General features: G+C 41.4%; 1 protein-coding gene across 1 annotated transcript in view; it reads left to right on the plus strand.

Moving 5' to 3' along the window:
• The first annotated feature begins 5,922 nt into the window (after positions 1-5,922).
• Positions 5,923-17,430, plus strand: part of RASA1 (RAS p21 protein activator 1) — a 122,164-nt gene continuing 110,656 nt past the window's right edge. Inside the window, exon 1 of the mRNA XM_003261578.4 lies at positions 5,923-7,026. Within this exon, the coding sequence (XP_003261626.1) occupies positions 6,488-7,026 (539 nt within the window). The 5' untranslated portion in view covers positions 5,923-6,487. The remainder of the gene's footprint in view (positions 7,027-17,430) is intronic.

The following is a 17,430-nucleotide window of genomic DNA, read 5'->3' on the forward strand; positions in this document are numbered from 1 at the left end:
TAAATAGTCTTAGCACACTAAGGCTTTATAGAGTAAGATAAATATAAAATGGCTGAAATACAATGACATTCCAAAGTACCTAGACAGTTTCCAACTTACAATGGTTCCACTTAATGATTTTTGTACGTTATGATGGCATGAAAGTGATGGGCATTCAGTATGCTCCTCGATTTACAATGGGGTTTTGTCAGGACGTAACTCCATCTAAGTCAAGGAGCAACTGTACTTAACAGAAATAAGTTCTTCAATCCAGGGGTTCTGAAATCCTGGTACAGTAGTTACTGTCAGTGTCAAGTCCACACCCCCTTGGAGTCACATGTTCTGTGCATGCCAGTGGTGTCTTACTGCATGCACCAGTGGCTCTCTCCCTGAGGGCTTTCTCTAGCCATGAAGATGTTCAAATTGCACACAAGGCAGTCTGCAGAGGAGATGCTTCCAGGAGCAGCCCTCAACCAATGCCAAATGAGAACTGATAGATAAAACACAGTTTCTTTGTCCCTTAGGTGTAACAACTCTCAGGTGGATTCTGTGCTGTGTCCCAGAGTTTCACATGAATGGAGTGCCCTACTTATCCATAGCAGCAACCTGCTCATTTTAGCATTCCCTGTATTGGCCCCCTCCCCTTTCTTGCTCTTGAACTGAAGTATTCTGGAATCACTTCCTAAATAAAAAATTTAACACTCAAGTATTAGTCTCAAAATCTGCTTCTAGGGAAATCCAAACTAAGATATTTTGTCAAACTAATGCTATTTGTTTTTTGTTGTTGTTGTTGTTGTTTTGTTGTTGTTATTTTTGAGACAGGGTCTTGCTGTCACCCAGGCTGGTGTGCAGCGGCACAATCACAGCTCACTGCAGCCTCAACCTCTGGAGCTCAAGCTATCTGCCCACCTAAGCCTCCCAGTTAGCTGGGACTACAGGCATGTACCACCATGCCTGGCTAATTTTTTCTATTTCTCATAGAGACAGGGTCTCACTATGTTGCTCAGGCTGGTCTGGAACTCCTGGGCTCAAGTGATCCTCCTGCCTTGGCCTCCCAAAGTACTGGGATTATAGTCTTGAGCCACCATGCCTGGCCTTCAATGCCAATTTTTAATGTATCCAGCGAAAAAGACAAAATAAGAACATAATATATGATGAATATTTCATGAAGTTAAATTTATGTAATTCTAAGGACTTTTCCTTTTTTTTTCTAAAATTCTTTCCATCCTTTCTCTTTCCTCCTTCCCTTTTTCTCCCTGCCTTGAAATGTCCTTTCCTTTTATGAAATAAAGCAGCAGGAAATGGCAGTTTTGTTGTAACAACAAAATACTTCTCTCTTCACAACATTGGCAAACTCATAATTGGCAATTCTGTAGTCTCTCAATTTTTGTGGAAACTTTAGTAGTCCATAAAACCCAGAAGTCTGAAAATCACTGATGCATACCATTATATTTACATATCATATTTCACTGCTTTTTAAAAACAATTAGATAAACAATGAATAGGAAGTTGAAAAATAAGAGTTCTAGTAAGATAACAAGTGAAGTTGAAAAGTCTTCAAAAGAGCACGTGGATTGAGAAATAATTATAGTTAGAAACAGAAAGCTGTTTTTAGTTGAGTAAAGTTACACTACTTACAATGCATTTGCAGTAGTTAAAGCTCTCACCTTATTTATGATAATTATCTGACTCAAGGCTCCACTTAGCCCTTCCATTGTATAGTTACTTTAAAGAGCAGTGTGTATTGTCATACTAACTGAATTTGGAAGTGAAAGCGTTCCTGGAAGACTCTCAGGTAGACCAAGGAATGTAACTTGAATTAGAGACTATGCAGGATTCTTGAGGTGAAAAGACCAAAGCTTAGTTGGATTTCATGACTGTGCTTCAGGTGCTATTTAATTGTTGCTGGCATATTCAAAAAATATTATCTATGAAAAATGGGAGTGTAATAATGAGGGAAAGATGGCAAAGTCCTACCCACCCAACTCTCCCACATTCTTTGCCTTGAAACCATTCCATTCCCTTTTCTCCTTTACTTCTACCATGGGGTCCTATCATATATAGGAGCCAGGAAAAGAAAGGAAAATACATGGTCAGAGTAAAATAATAGGTAAAGAAAAAGAGACTAGAAATCATGAAGGAGGAAAGGTTCTGACAAAAAATAATGAAATACCTGCAATATAAAGACAAAATAGGAATAAAGTAAATAACAAAAAATAAATATATTTTTCTATTATTTTATATTTTAAGAGAAGAGATATTTAGATCTAACTGTTCTCATCTTCTTTACTCATATATTGGTTTGAATGTTTTGAGAGAGCTCTGGATAATTTACCTTGGAATTTATTTTACAGCCTCAGAGATCATCACACAGTTCTTCAATTTCTCTATGGTATTTATAATTTTCATAAATCTTAGTTATTGTGCCACATATTGTAATCTCTGCAGAGTTATTTACCTTTTCATCAAAGTATTTCCTTTAACCTGTTAACCTCAATGTTATTTTCTCAAAAGATCTTTCTAATAAAAAAATTTGTGCTCTGGAGGGTTTTAAGATAAAGTCAATAAATGCAGTGGGGACATTAGGGTTAGAAGTAAAGGCTTTCTTTCAAAATTATTGGGTCAATGAAACCTTTTGATACTATTTAGGTAAATTTGGAAGGCTATTCATGTAACTCAATATGTACTAGGGCATGGAACACAATTTGGCATTCTTCACACACAGCAGTAAGCTCTTTATTACTTCTTGGTTAGTCCTCCCATCAGAAACTATTCACACATATGCTCTAAGGTCCTCTAAAATTACAGTTATGTTACTGAGTAAGAATTACCTTTCCACATACTCAAGATATCAAAACTATAAAATATTTTAGAACATAGTACATTCATATTTCTTTTTTTTTTTTTTTTTTTTTTTTTGAGACAGAGTCTCTCTGTCACCCAGGCTGGAGTGTTAGCCAGGATTGTCTCAATCTCCTGACCTCATGATCCGCCCGCCTCGGCCTTCCAAAGTCCTAGGATTACGGGTGTGAGCCACCGCACTCGGCCACATTCATATTTCAGTTGCCAATGAAAACAGAATGAGCCAATTTCATTTCTTAAATTTTCAGTTTCTTTTCATACACAAGTTTTTGTCCAGCACTTTTTATTATTTAGTCTTCATTAAATACTATGTTTCAAAATCTCAAGTAACTTTTCTAAAATCACAGATATAATAGCTTATTTTACTAAAGGTAAAATGTATTTTGAATTTTCTTTCTTTTGTGTACTATTCTGTTTTTCAATACCTCCCTGTTTAATACCTGTGAATTTAATTAAGATAGTTTACTTCCCTTTGTTAACTGGGCAGAAAGTTAAGGTGGGTAGAAAAGAAAGGCAATGGACAAAAATAAAGGAAGTAGAAACATTAAATCCTTTTGGAAAAAATGAAATTAAAGATAGACAACGTATTTTCAGAAAGTACACAAGCAATAGTAAAGATTAGAGCCTGGATCTATCCAATAATAGGAATATATTAAATATCTGAAAATACCTCATAAAAATATGTGGCAATTTCTTTGGAGGAAAAGAACAGGGCTAATTCTGAGGCTAAACATAAACTAGGTAAGATATTGGTATAAGGCTGATTCACAAATAGACACAGCAGTTATTTCCTGATGGTTAAGAAATTGATTTCCAAAGATGGGAGCTGATCAAATTTGGTATTTGTTAAAAGGATGAAGATCTGTTCAAAGTAGCATACTGAGGTTGCCTAGGACTGGGCTAGGCAGTAGAACAGACCACAGGTTGTATTTGCAGTACAGTTTTGTAGGTACATACACCTAGAAGTCTAGAAAACATTTAATTGAGCATTTGATAGGTGTTAGACTGCATTAAATATTGACCTTTAAAAGTGCTAAAGAATTGTCAAATAAGGAGGAGGTGATTCTGCAGTAAGAGTAGTGAGCCTCACCTGGACTCCCAGGCAACATACAGAGGGTGTGTGAACATTTAGAGATCAGTGATAACCAAGAGCTGGTGATAACCTGCCAGTCCAATGTCCTGCATTCAAGGGCTGACGGTGATTGGGACAGGAATGTTGGAGGATTGGGATGCTAACACACTGGAGGTTTTCAAGCACAGGCTATATTAAGATTTGTTGGGAATGTTGCACTTGGCGTTCACACAGCAGACAGGAAGTAGAGTACGTATTTTGGTAGTCTTGTCTAACTGAGGGTATAAGTTTAAAAGAAAACTGTTCTCAGGCAGGCCACCATAAGTAGTACTGCATTAAGTATTACGGAACTACTTCATTCTCATTTCTAGAACAGCACAGATTTTAGCAACTCAAAAGCCACCTATTTTACCTACCCACCTAATGAATGACATCTATTATTTCTTTCAGAACCGTTTTTAGGTATTGCATACCTCCTTCTTGATTAGTACACTATACATTAATATAGTGGTTCTCAAGCTTAAGTGTGCAAACAATCACTGGGAGGGTTTGTTAAAACGGATTGCTGCACATTTTCTGATTCAGAAGGTCTGAGGTGGCATTTCTGAATTCCTAGGATGTTGCTGGCCTGAATTCACTCTGAGAACTCTAGCTCCTGTGACTGGTCCATCTTCCTTCTCCCAGGTAGCACATGGCCTAAGAGATAAGCATAATGGAGGCCCCAGGACTACTCCTAATCAAGTTGGACTGTTGTCATTGACTAGGTAAATAGGCCTATGCAAACTTACAAAGACAATGCATTGCCTGTATCTTGTCACCTCTTTTAGTGGTCTTTTCTCTTGTTCCTAGGTTTCTATCACAGCCACTTGCCATCCTGAGTGTTGGTTTGATCATCCTTAGCAGAGAAAATATTGATCTCAAAGATCAATATCCGAGGGTATTCAATGTGTGATCACTCCTGGGAGAATTTAACAATACTGTTAATTTCAAACCTTGGGAAGCTCCCTCTACATGAATGCATAGTTTGTATACATTTTAGTATAAAAGACAAAATAACACCCTTCTCCTTAATTGTATTAAAAATGAGTTTTTAGTTTATTGCTACTTTTGAAACGATATATAATTATAACTAGCATTCTGGGACATTCACGACATTTGACTTGTTGAAGGTGCTTGCATTTTGGATCACACCCTGCAGTCTTTTGCACACAAACGAGGACAAAAGTGCATTGATTAGTGTTTTCTGTAGCACCCCCTCCTCTTCATCAGTATCCAACAGACTTATAATGGCATAGGTAAGTATATGAGACAGTTGATAAAAACGTAAGCATATACTGGTAGAAATCTTACTTCATAACCACTATTTCTACCCAAATTCTCCACCCTTCTCAAATGGTGCCCTTTATTTCGTTTTGGAGTTTCAGAATCTATTTTATCTGTGTGTGTGTGTGAGATAGTCATAGTGATTTATAGCATGCAACGAAAAAGAAAACATTAATAGTACTGCCCCGATCTTCAAAGCTACCTGACCCGTGCCTGATTTCTGCGCTGCTGGTTAAGGCTGTTTTTTCCACCGGTCAGGAAGTACGGAACTAGTTTCTGGGCATTTTCCTTTCCCTTTCCCCCTCCTTCCTCTCCTTCGCCTCCTGGTCCCCCTCTGGTCTCTCCGGCTTTCACAGCGCCAAGCACCCGCGTACTCAGGTACCCTTCTCTCTTCTCCCGCCCATCAAACAAAGCCCCGGGAGACAGGCGCGCGCCGCCGGCCACGCCAACAGGAGATGCGGCCGCGCCGCCACACGCTTGGAACCCGAGGAGGACAGCCAGCGCGACCACGCACCGCGCGTCCCCGCCGCTTCCTTCCCTCTGGACTCTTCCTTTTCCTCCCGGCCCGGCCCCCCACCCCCGCTCCGGGAATGCGCCTGCGCACAAGCTGCCCTCTCCCTTCTCCGCCCTTCCTTCCCTCCGTCCCTCCTCCCCTGCCCCGCCTTCCTTTCTCTCTCTCCGGTTTCACTCACTGAGAGCTCCAGGTAGTGAGCAGTTCAGTGGATTTCCTCGTTACCCCGCCCCCCTTTCTCTTGCCCCCACCCCTCTCATCTGCCTGGTGGAGGATGAAGCGGCTGCAGTGGCCCCAGCCTCAGCAGCGGCACCGGCAGTGGCTGCGGTGTGGGTGGCCGGAACTGGGGTGGTGAAGAAGCGGTGGTGGCGGCTGAAGGAGCGGTAGCAGCCTCAGCCTCTTTCCCTGTGCTTCCTTTCCTCTATAGTGCAGCCAGGAAGTTTTCGCTTCTGTACATGTGTTTGTGTGCGTGAGTGTGGGTGTGTGCGGTGAGGTTTGGGTGGCGTTTGTGCAGGCGTTGGGTTTTTTGCCCACTTGGCTTCCCGTAACCCAGGCAGCTCCGGAGCCTGGGCTGTGGCCCTAGGAGGGGGCGCGGCGGCGGGCTCTCCTTTTGTTGTTGTTTCCTCAGCCTGGGGAGCTGAAGGGGAGACGCGTCTGGGTGGGGCGGCTCGGAGCCCGGGCCTGGTGGCCCCTGGGGCTCCCGGGCGGGCAGGGTAGGGCAGAGTAGAGCGGGCTTCAACATGATGGCGGCCGAGGCCGGCAGTGAGGAGGGCGGCCCGGTAACAGCCGGAGCTGGAGGAGGCGGCGCGGCAGCGGGCTCCAGTGCCTATCCCGCAGTGTGTCGGGTGAAGATACCCGCAGCCCTGCCTGTGGCAGCCGCCCCTTATCCTGGGCTGGTGGAGACCGGAGGGGCTGGAACTCTGGGTGGCGGAGCCGCTTTGGGGTCAGGGTTTCTAGGAGCCGGGTCTGTGGCAGGGGCACTGGGGGGAGCCGGACTGACAGGGGGAGGTACTGCTGCTGGCGTAGCTGGTGCTGCTGCTGGCGTGGCCGGTGCTGCTGTCGCTGGACCTAGTGGAGACATGGCTCTCACCAAACTGCCCACTTCGTTGCCTGCTGAGACTCTCGGGCCAGGCGGCGGTTTTCCCCCTCTGCCCCCTCCCCCTTACCTGCCCCCTTTGGGGGCGGGCCTGGGGACAGTGGACGAAGGTGACTCTCTGGATGGACCAGAATACGAGGAGGAAGAGGTGGCCATACCGTTGACCGCTCCTCCAACTAACCAGTAAGTTAAGACTGCTGTTCAGGAATTTGGGAAGCTGGCTCCAGAAAAGAAGTGGAAATGAAGGGGTAAATCATACTTTGTCCTTTTCATCTGTGGTTTGTTAGGAAAAGTTTTTGAAGTTTCAGGTTTCTTGCGTAGGAATTTAATTTGATCACTTATCTTCCTTACAGGCATACTACCTGGCGTCTTCCTACATTTATTGCTCCTCTGGGAAAGTGTAAAGTCTTTAAGATGGAAAGCATGAGAAAATGTGTATCTAATGAGAACCGGATATGGTCTGTCCCTTCCAAGTTGAGGTGGTGTCCCAGGATTTAGTCAAACTGCGGCTACCAAGGCAGTCATAGTGTATATTAACCTGTGTGTGTTACTTGATAAAGCTAGATGATTAGTGAGAAGCTTTGAATGCAAGTATTTAAACGAGTACTATATTAATAATTTGAAAAATGTATTGGTTAGAATGTTTTTATTTCAGTGCACATCCCAGCTTCTGATTAGAGAAAGCATAGTGATGCAGAAGAGTCTTTGGGTTACTTAATGAGAACTTGGGTCAGAGAGAAAGGAAAGGAATACTGTGAATTATAGGTGTGATTAAGAGGCTATATTCCAACAATGTGTCTTCTTCCATTGGCTTGCCCCTTAACGCACTGCTTTTATAGTCGAGACATTGGAAGTACAACAGGCAAAACAAAATTAATAGAGCTTCCCTTAAACATTTTTTGTTGGTGGCCAGTATAGTATTCTATTTGAAAATTAAGTTTTACAGTCTGTGGAATATACAGGACAATGACTTTTTTAAATGTTAAGTTAATACCTCCTCCTCACTTGTCTTAATTGAACTTAAGTGTTTATTCATAAAGGTGGACCTTGATGAAAATGTTGAGATGGGAAGTGGTATTAGGCAAAACTTGTTATAGATTTCTCATATAACTCTTAATTGACCCTTAGAATTTTAACAACCGGCCGGGCGCAGTGGCTCACGCCTGTAATCCCAGCACTTTGAGAGGCTGAGGTGGGCGGATCACCTGAGGTCAGGAGTTCGAGACCAGCCTGGCCAACCTGGTGAACCCCTGTCCCTACTAAAAATACAAAAATTAGCCGGACGCGGTGGCACGTGCCTATAATCCTAGCTACTCGGGAGGCTGAGGCAGAAGAATCGCTTGAACCCGGGAGGCGGAGGTTGCAGTGAGCCGAGATCGTGCCACTGCACTCCATCCAGCCTGGGTGACAGAGCGAGACTCTGTCTCAAAAAAAAAGAAAAAGAATTTTAACAACTTTGTTGAATATCAAGAAAAAAAGATTTGGTTCATATGTTGACAGTCACTCTGGACAATTCAGAGGTTTTTTTTTTTTTTTTTTTTTTCCTCCCCCGCACCCTAGAGACGGAGTCTCGCCCAGTTGCCCAGGCTGGAGTGCTGTGGCGTGACCTCGGCTCACTGCAACCTCCGCCTCACGGGTTCAAGAGATTCTCCTGCTTCAGCCTCCCTAGTAGCTGGGATTACAGGCGCATGCCACCATGCCTGGCTAATTTTTGTATTTTTAATAGAGACGAAATTTCACCATATGGCCAAACTGGTGTCGAACTCCTGACCTCAGGTAATCCACCAGCCTCAGCCTCCCAAAGTGCTGGGATTACAGGCGTGAGCCACCGTGCCCAGCCTTTTTTTGTTGGTTTGTTTTGGATAAGCTTCTTTGGAGCATTTAGAAAGTTCTGAAACTAATTAGGAAAAGATTCTGTTACCCTAATCCATTTTTGACTTAAGGCTACATCGTTTGATACTTAAGGTGGAAAAGTAAAGTTAGTCATATTTATGCCAGCCAACGGGATGTAGTATTCCACTTTTTATATGCCTCAGTAAAGGGTTCAAGTCTTTCGTCAGAGTTTTGTTGTTCAAATTTTAATGTCTTTGTAATGCAGAGTCCCTGGGAGTGTTCTGGGAGTGTTAATTCCAATTTTGCCAGGCGTGGTGGTTCACGCCTGTAATCCCAGCACTTCGGCAGGCTGAGGCGGGTGGATCACCTGAAGTCCGGAGTTTGAGACCAGCCTGACCAAGATGGAGAAACCTCGTTTCTACTAAAAATACGAAATTAGCCTGGCGTGGTCGCGGGCGCCTGTAATCCCAGCTTCTCAGGAGGCTGAGGCAGGAGAATCGCTTGAACCCGGGAGGCGGAGGTCGCAGTGAGCCGAGATGGCGCCATTGCACTCCAGCCTGGGCAGTAAGAGCTTAACTCCGTCTCAAAACAAACAAACAAAGAGAAACAATATTACAGTACTGCTTTTGAAAAAAATAGTTCAATTTTTATTAAATGCTAACAGCATGCTTGGTACAATGGTTATGAAAAACAATACAACTTTTCATACTGAAAGAATCTAGTCTTATGCTAGTTTATAACTAAATTAGGTATATTTAGGATATTGTAGTTGAAAAAAACTTATTTTAATAGACTTATTATTATTATTTTTTTTGAGATGGAGTTTCGCTGTTTTGCCCAGGCTGGAGTGAACTGGCGTGATTTCGGCTCACTGCAACCTCCGCCCCGCCCCTCCCCGCCTTCAGGTTCAAGCGATTCTCCTGCATCAGCCTCCTGAGTACCTAGGATTACAGGTGCCCGCCACCAGGCCTGGCTAATTTTTATATTTTTAGTAGAGACGGGGTTTTGCCATGTTGGCCAGGCTGGTCTCGAACTCTCACCTCAGATGATCCACCTGCCTCCCGAAGTGCTGGGATTATGGGTGTGAGCCACAACGCCTGGCCCAATAGACTGTTTTTTAGAGTAGTTTTAGGTTCACAGCAAAATTGAGGGGAAAATACAGGGTGTTCCCATTAAATTTTTAATAATAAACACGATTGGGCTGGGGGTGGTGCCTCACACCTGTAATTCCAGCAATTTGGGAGGCCAAGGCGAGTGGATCACCTGAGGTCAGAGTTTGAGACCAGCTTGGCCAACGCGGTGAAACCCCGTCTCTACTAAAAAAAAAAAAAAAAATTAGCCGGGCGTGTTGGCGGGCGCCTGTAATCCCAGCAACTTCTGGAGGTTGAGGCAGAATTGCTTGAACCAGGGAGGTGGCGGTTGCAGTGAGCCAAGATCTGCCGTTGCACTCTAGCCTGGGCAGCAAGAGTGAAACCCTGTTTAAAACAAAAAAAACACCATGATTGAGTACTTAATGAAAAATTGTGAGAAATTCGTTGTGTGGGATTTTCATCATTACTACATGTATTTGGAAATAAAAATTGTGTGACTATGTATATGAAACTTGTTCATGTTCTAAAAAATACCCTCCATTTCTAGTATGTTTTTAAAATTTGCCACCGAGAAGTACAAATTTCCATCTTATTTCATCTTAGATATCAACCCAGAGTCACTGGAGGCAATACAGTGTAGTGGTTAAGCGTGCAGATTCTGAAGTTAGACAAGATTTGGGTTGGAATCCCGACTCTGCCACTTACTAGCTGGGTATTCTTGGAAAGGTCAGTTTCCCCATCTGTAAAATGGGGATAGAAATGGTACCTTCCTCACATGATTTTTTTTTTTTTTTTTTAAGATTTAATGAATACCTTGATGTATTCAGCACAGTACTTGGGCATAGTAAGTGTTCGATAAATACATAATCCCCTGTGCCCTTAACCGTAATATTTTACTATCACTAAATTGTCTACTAATTCTTTTGGTTAGAGAGTCTCCCTTATTAAATGACTATTTTAGAGAATGTTTTGAACTCCAAATCAAGCCTACCATGATTAATTATATTAAAGAATTTTATTTTAACTTTATAAGGGCTTCTAGCAGTAGGTTAAGCAATTTTAGAGGTAAAATTCAAGTGTTCTCTATAAATTCCTATTCCTGAATGTAGATATTCATATTTTTAAGTGGGAGGAAAAACCTTAAAGACATTTTCAAATAATATTTATCTTTTGTAAAAGTATTGAAGAAATGTTGTTGGACTAAATACTGACTATGAGTAACTAGTCTCCTTAGTTATGGATAGCATGGTATTAAGGGGGTTTAGGTCACAGGATTGAGTCCACAAGTGGCTTGTTACTCGAGTGTTCCATGGTCAGGAAGTTATTTCAACTTTGTTCCCAGTTAGTTTTGTGCTATTGATCACAAAAGAGTCAAATGACAATATGTAGGTAGACCAGTGCAAATAAATTAACACTATTAATTAGTATTTTGTACGTTGTTTTTCTGCGTACGTGGTGAATCGTTAGTCTCATTTTTATTACTGAGCATTTTCATTAGTTTGGTTGAGGCTGGAAATGTTTATGTAATTTGTACTGTTTATTTGAATATTTTCTTTTTCAAAAGTTTTAAGAAAAAAATTATAAAAATAAAAAAAACTTCCTCTCTTTTTCTACTATAAAAGTTTCTATATCTAAAACTGTTAACAGAATTCTTTTTCGAGAGAGAAAAGGTTAAATTAAAGCAGTTTGTCACTAGTGCTCCATAATTTTTTGGAGTTTCTTTTCATGGTTCTCATTTTTTTTCTTCTGCGGGGTGAGGGGCAGTGGTGGTAAAGGCATATTGTTTGTGTAGTGCACCATCAGTTATATGTAGAGATTTTTAACTGTGAGTGTGCAGATATATACTGCTTGCTCTTAGGGTATTTGGAATATTTGGTAATTATCACCATTTAAGAATAGAGATTCCTTTTTTTCTCTCTTTTTTTTTTTTTTTTTTTTGAGATGGAGTCTTGCTCCGTTGCCCAGGGTGGTATGCAATGGTGTGATCTTGGCTCACTGCAACCTCTGCCTCCCAGATTTAGGCGATTCTCCTGCCTCTGCCTTCCCAGTAGCTGGGGTTACAGGTACACACCACCATGCCCGGCTAATTTTTGTATTTTTAGTAGAGATGGGATTTCACTCTGTTGGCCAGGCTGGTCTAGAACTCCTAACCTCAGGTGATCCGCCTGCCTTGGCCTTCCAAAGTGCTGGGATTACAGGTGTGAGCCACCTCGCGGCCGATAGGAAGATTTCATATTTAAGAAGTCTCAACTTCTAGCATCTCTAGATAACCCATAGGACTTGGCTATACCTGGTGGCCATTCCTGCTTGAGACTAGACTGCCAGAGCTGAGTAGCGGTTGACCCTTTTAGGTGGGTACTGAGGTCTCCATTTGCAGTCTCCACCAGGTCTGCTTTGCCTTTGCTGTTGCAGTATTTGCCTGGCATCTGGCCTGGATCTTACCCTGAACCTAATATTCAGACATCTCAAGCCTGAAACTTTAAGGAAAATGGGTGAGCCATTGTTTCTTAATAAAAATGGGGGTGAGACTTGCTAAGATTAGTTACGGACAATGATTGATGACCAGAACTCATATTTTTTACTGTATTTGTATAAGTAGTAGAGAAATACAGTAGGTGCTTCAAGGGTTACAAGAGTAAAATGCCCCTTTTCTCAGTGGGAGAAAAGGGAGTATTAGATCTAGTAGGAAATTAAGTAAACCAATTACTGTGATTCAGGCTAGGTTAAGATAAATATCACGAGTGAAGTATGAGCAAAGGTCACGAGGGTTAAAGGAAAAAGAAATTTATGTAATTAGGACCAGTAAATTCTTTGGGGAAAAACAGCAGGTATGTTTTTCCTGCTACTTAATTTATTTTCTGAGCAAGAGGTTATTGGTTCTGATGCGCTTCGCTTAATGATTCTATCAAGAAAACATAATTATGAATTAGATGAGTTTAAACTTTTCACCCTTAGCGAAGAGTCTGGTCTACAGAACTTTTAGTTACCTGTGGTCTGGAGGGAAGTTGGCGGTGATGTCTGTAGTGACCGAGGTACCGAGCACAGTTGAATGCTAGAATCGGTATGGATCATTGATTAGCCACTCTGGGGAAAACAGGCAACCATTATTGGCAAAGCTAAAAAAGACAGCCATAAGTTTGGAAGGGAAAAGGAAAAGTGAAGAGTAGACTTTCTGGTTGCTTTACTTCTCTCTCTTTACTGACCATTGGTGAAATGAACAGAGTTGCTTTAAGAACACTTAAATACCCAAAAAAGTACCTTTTGGGGAGAAGATTTTTTATAGTAATTATTAACTATAACAGTGGTTACCACTGACATTTTTTGTTGTTGTTGTTGTTGCTTACTGCCAAACAGGAACAGTTCTAATTGGCTTATTTGTATTGTTTTGGTTATCTATTGCTGCATAATAAAGCACTCCAAAACATAGTGGCTAAAACAATTGTGTATTTGCCCTTGATTCTAAAATTTGTGTATGGCTTTATGGTGACTTCTCCACATGTGATCTGTTGGCCATAATGTCCACTGTGGCTTCTTAACTCATAAATCTAGTGCCTCAACTGGGATGGCTGGAGCAGCTGGTAGATAGCTGGGCATTTCCCTCTCTCTTCCTACCCATGTCGCCTCTCCACTTGAAGAAGGTTGGCCTTCTTTTTTTTTTTTTTTTTCCCTGAGATGGAGTCTTGCCCTGTTGTCCAGGCTGGAGTGCAGTGGTACGGCTCACTGCAACCTCTGCCTTCCGAGTTCAAGCGTTTCTCCTGTCTCAGCCTCCCAAGTAGCTGGCATTACAGGTGTGTGCCACCATGTCCAGCTAATTTTTGTATTTTTCATGGAGATGGGGTTTCACCATGTTGGCCAGACTGGTCTGGAACTCCTGACCTCGTGATCTGCCACCTTGGCCTCCCAAAGTGCTATGATTACAGGCATGAGCCACTGTGCCCAGCCAGCTTGGCCTTCTTCATAGCATGGCAGCTATGGCAGTTCCATGAAAGACCTTTCCAAGCCCTAGTGTGCAGGTATTTATCAAGCTTCTGTGTTCCTCATGCTTGCTAATGTTCCAATGGCGAGTGCTGGTCACATAACCCAGTGTGCATTAAATATGGGAGGGGACTATAAAATGGCATGAATACAGCAAGTTGAACTTTCCTCAGGGCACCAAAGTAACAGTATACCATGTGTATATTACTTATTTTCATGTAATACCAGATAATAGAATACTAGTAGTGAGGGACAGGGTGGGAGACAGGGCAAATACTTATGAGTTCTTCAGGCCCAGCAAGCTAAGTTGTCTTTCATTAAATGAGTCAAATTTCTCCACAATAGATGTTGCCTTTTGGCTACCATTACCTTAATTTTAAACCAAAAATACTGAATATGGATGTTGGTTATTGTTTGAATATGCAGGTATTTCTGTGTTACCTTGAAATTACTGGCAGTACATATCAGTTTTGTGCTACGTTAAAAATTGTCGTTATTAGATACAACTTATTGATAACTATGTATGTCTTGTCACATCTCTACAGGATTTAGGGTATGATGATTTTAGGTGTTTTACTGGTTATGTGATTTAGTCAGTAAAATAATGAACAGCATGGAGGACAAAAAGAAATACACAATTCTACAGTCTAGTTGGAAGATGAGGCATTACTGATAGGGAAATAAGATGGTAAGAGTAGTCTACACATATGTTGTACAGGTAAATTTTTCAAATTCAGAGGATAGTTGCCAAAGAGTGAAAGAATGAAAGTAAGTGAAAGAATGATACTGAAATTTCATACCATAATTCTCTTGGAGGAAATTTCAGTACCATTCTTTCATTTAGGATTATTACAGTGAGAAAGTGTGATTAACTTTTGTAGCATTTGTGTTTCAAATTGTAGTCAAGTTGTTATGTGTAACATAAAGTTTTAGTTATAGAGGGAAGCTTCTCTGCTTAGATACAGAAGTAGCCTTAGGTAGAGTGACTTGCTTCACTCTACCCTACACCCTAGCTAAGTTCATATAACTAGGTAGTGGTAGAACTGGGACAGAATCCAATTCTCATAATATTTCACATATATTTAGATTTGGGTAATATTTATAATTCTTTTTTTTTAATTTTAGAGGGGACTAGAAGCAAAGGCCCAGTATTTGCTAATCATTTGCTGTATGTCATGTACTTTATATAGATTATTTTATTTAATTCTTAGAATGGGCATCATCCTCATTGTTGAGAAAACTGAGTGATAGAGTTGGAATTTTAATGTAAATACTATGCTTTTAATTTTATCTTGCCCCCTTCCATTACATAGAATGTACACACATATATGCACCCACATAAAACTTAACGTACTTCAGGGCTGGCAGTAACTGGCATTTTGGACTTAATAGTTCCCCCCTGTCCCCCAGAGTCATAGGTTGAAGCCTTAACCACCAGTGTAACCGTATTTGGAGATACAGCCTTTAAAAGAGGTAATTAAGGTTAAATGAGGTCATAAGGATGGCTGGTGAATCCGATAGGACGGGTACCTTTATAAGAAGAGGTACCAGGAGTATGAGTGCATCGAGAAAAGGTCATGTGAGGACATGGTGAGGAGGCCTTCATTTGTCAGCTGAGAGAGGCCTGACCAGAAACGAAGCTTGCCAGCACTTTGATAGTTCAATTTCCAGCATGCAGAACTGTGAAAAAATAATTTCTGTTGTTTAAGCCACCCAGACTGTGGTATTTCGTTATAGCAGCCCAAACTGACTAATACATGGGTAACTCTACATCTTTAAAAATGGATTTGGATTATTTTGGAGCAGATGAAATGCATATCTGCTGCTTGAGAAATAAGGTCCTCATTCTTTTAATTTCTTTCACTGTGGGAGGGAAAATCTTGCCTTTACCTCTTTCTTTGTTAGTCAGTGACCTTTATCTTTTTTGGCTGTACCTCTGTTGAAAGATGGAAAGCATATTTAAATGCCTGTCTGATTATTATAGTGTGGAAAGATCCTACACATGGCCATGGTAGCCATGGAATATCCTATGGATAAGCTGTTACTCCAGCAAATTTTCTGTATTCAATGTGTGTTCATTGTTGTAACATTTTACTTTAAAAATTTCCTTTCTCTAGTACATCTGTCTCAAGCTAAGGGAAAGACTTACTGATCTCCCTCACCTCTTTTAAGTGTTTTTTTGTAGGAATAACTCGCTAAACTGGGTTCATATTGGACACTTGTGTAACGATAGAACCATATCTCACCTATATTCTTTTCTATCTAAATATTGATTCATTTCTCTAATTTTTAAATCTTTTTACTTTGAGATAATTGTAGATTCATATGCAGTTTTAAGAAATAAGACAGATGGGCCGGGCGCAGTGGCTCACGCCTGTAATCCCAGCACTTTGGGAGGCCGAGGCGGGCGGATCACAGTGTCTCGAGATCGAGACCATCCTGGCTAACACGATGAAACCCCGTCTCTACTAAAAAAAAAAAAAAATTAGCCGGGCGTGGTAGTGGGCGCCTGCTACTCGGGAGGCTGAGGCAGGAGGATGGCGTGAACCCGGGAGGCGGAGCTTGCAGTGAGCCGAGATCATGCCACTGCACTCCAGCCTGGGCGACAGAGCGAGACTCTGTCTCAAAAAAAAAAAAAAAAAACAAAAGGAAAATAAGTTAGAGATGTACCCGTTCATCTGTTTTACCTCAGTGGTAACATCTTGCATAACTATAGTGCAGTATCAAAACCAGGACATTGACATTGCTGTAATCCACCTATTTTGTTCACATTTCACCAGTTTTACATATACTCATTTGTGTGTGTGCATGCATGGGTGTGTGATATATTTAGTGTTTAGTTCTATGCAGTATTATAACATGTAAATTTGTATAATCATTACCATACTAGAGATACAGAAGAGTTTCTTCACCACTAGGATCTCTTGTGCTGTGTTTTTATAACCAGAGTCTCCTTCGCCTTTCCTTATCCCCTGGTAACTGCTAATTTGTTCTTATATATATTTTTTTTTTTGATCATTTAAAGAAGATTATGCAGGCTGGGTGCAATGGCTCACTCCTGTAATCTCAGCACTTTGCGAGGCTGAGTTGGTTGGATTGCTTGAGCCCAGGAGTTCAAGACCAGCCTGGGCAACATGGTGAAACCTTGTCTCTACAAAAAAACAAAAATTAGCTGTTCGTGGTGTTGCACACCTGTAGTCCCAGCTACTCAGGAGGCTGGGGTGGGAGGATCACCTGAGCCTATGAGGTTGAGGCTGCAGTGAATTATGATTGTGTCACTGCACTCCAGCCTGGCTGACAGAATGAGACCCTGCCTCAAAATGGAATCAAATAGTATGTAACCTTTTGGGATTGGCATTTGTCACTCAGCATAATTTGTCAAGTTCATGTAAGTTGAAGTATCAATATTTTGCCTTTTTTTCATTGCTGAGTAGTAGTCCATGGTATAGATGTGCCACAGTTTGTTTAACCATTCAGCCATTGGGGAACATTTGGGTCATTTCCAGTTTTGGGTATTACAAAAAAAGCTGCTATAAACATTTGTATATATGTTTTTGTGTGAACATAAGTTTTCATTTCTGTCAGTTAAGTCCCCGAGAGTACAATTACTGGATTGTATCGTAGTTGCATGTTCACTTTTATAAGAAATTGCCAGTATTTTCTGTAATGGCTATATATTTTTACATTC

The sequence above is a fragment of the Nomascus leucogenys genome, chromosome 2 (genome assembly GCF_006542625.1).
Source record: "Nomascus leucogenys isolate Asia chromosome 2, Asia_NLE_v1, whole genome shotgun sequence".
Classification (NCBI taxonomy): Eukaryota; Metazoa; Chordata; class Mammalia; order Primates; family Hylobatidae; genus Nomascus; species Nomascus leucogenys.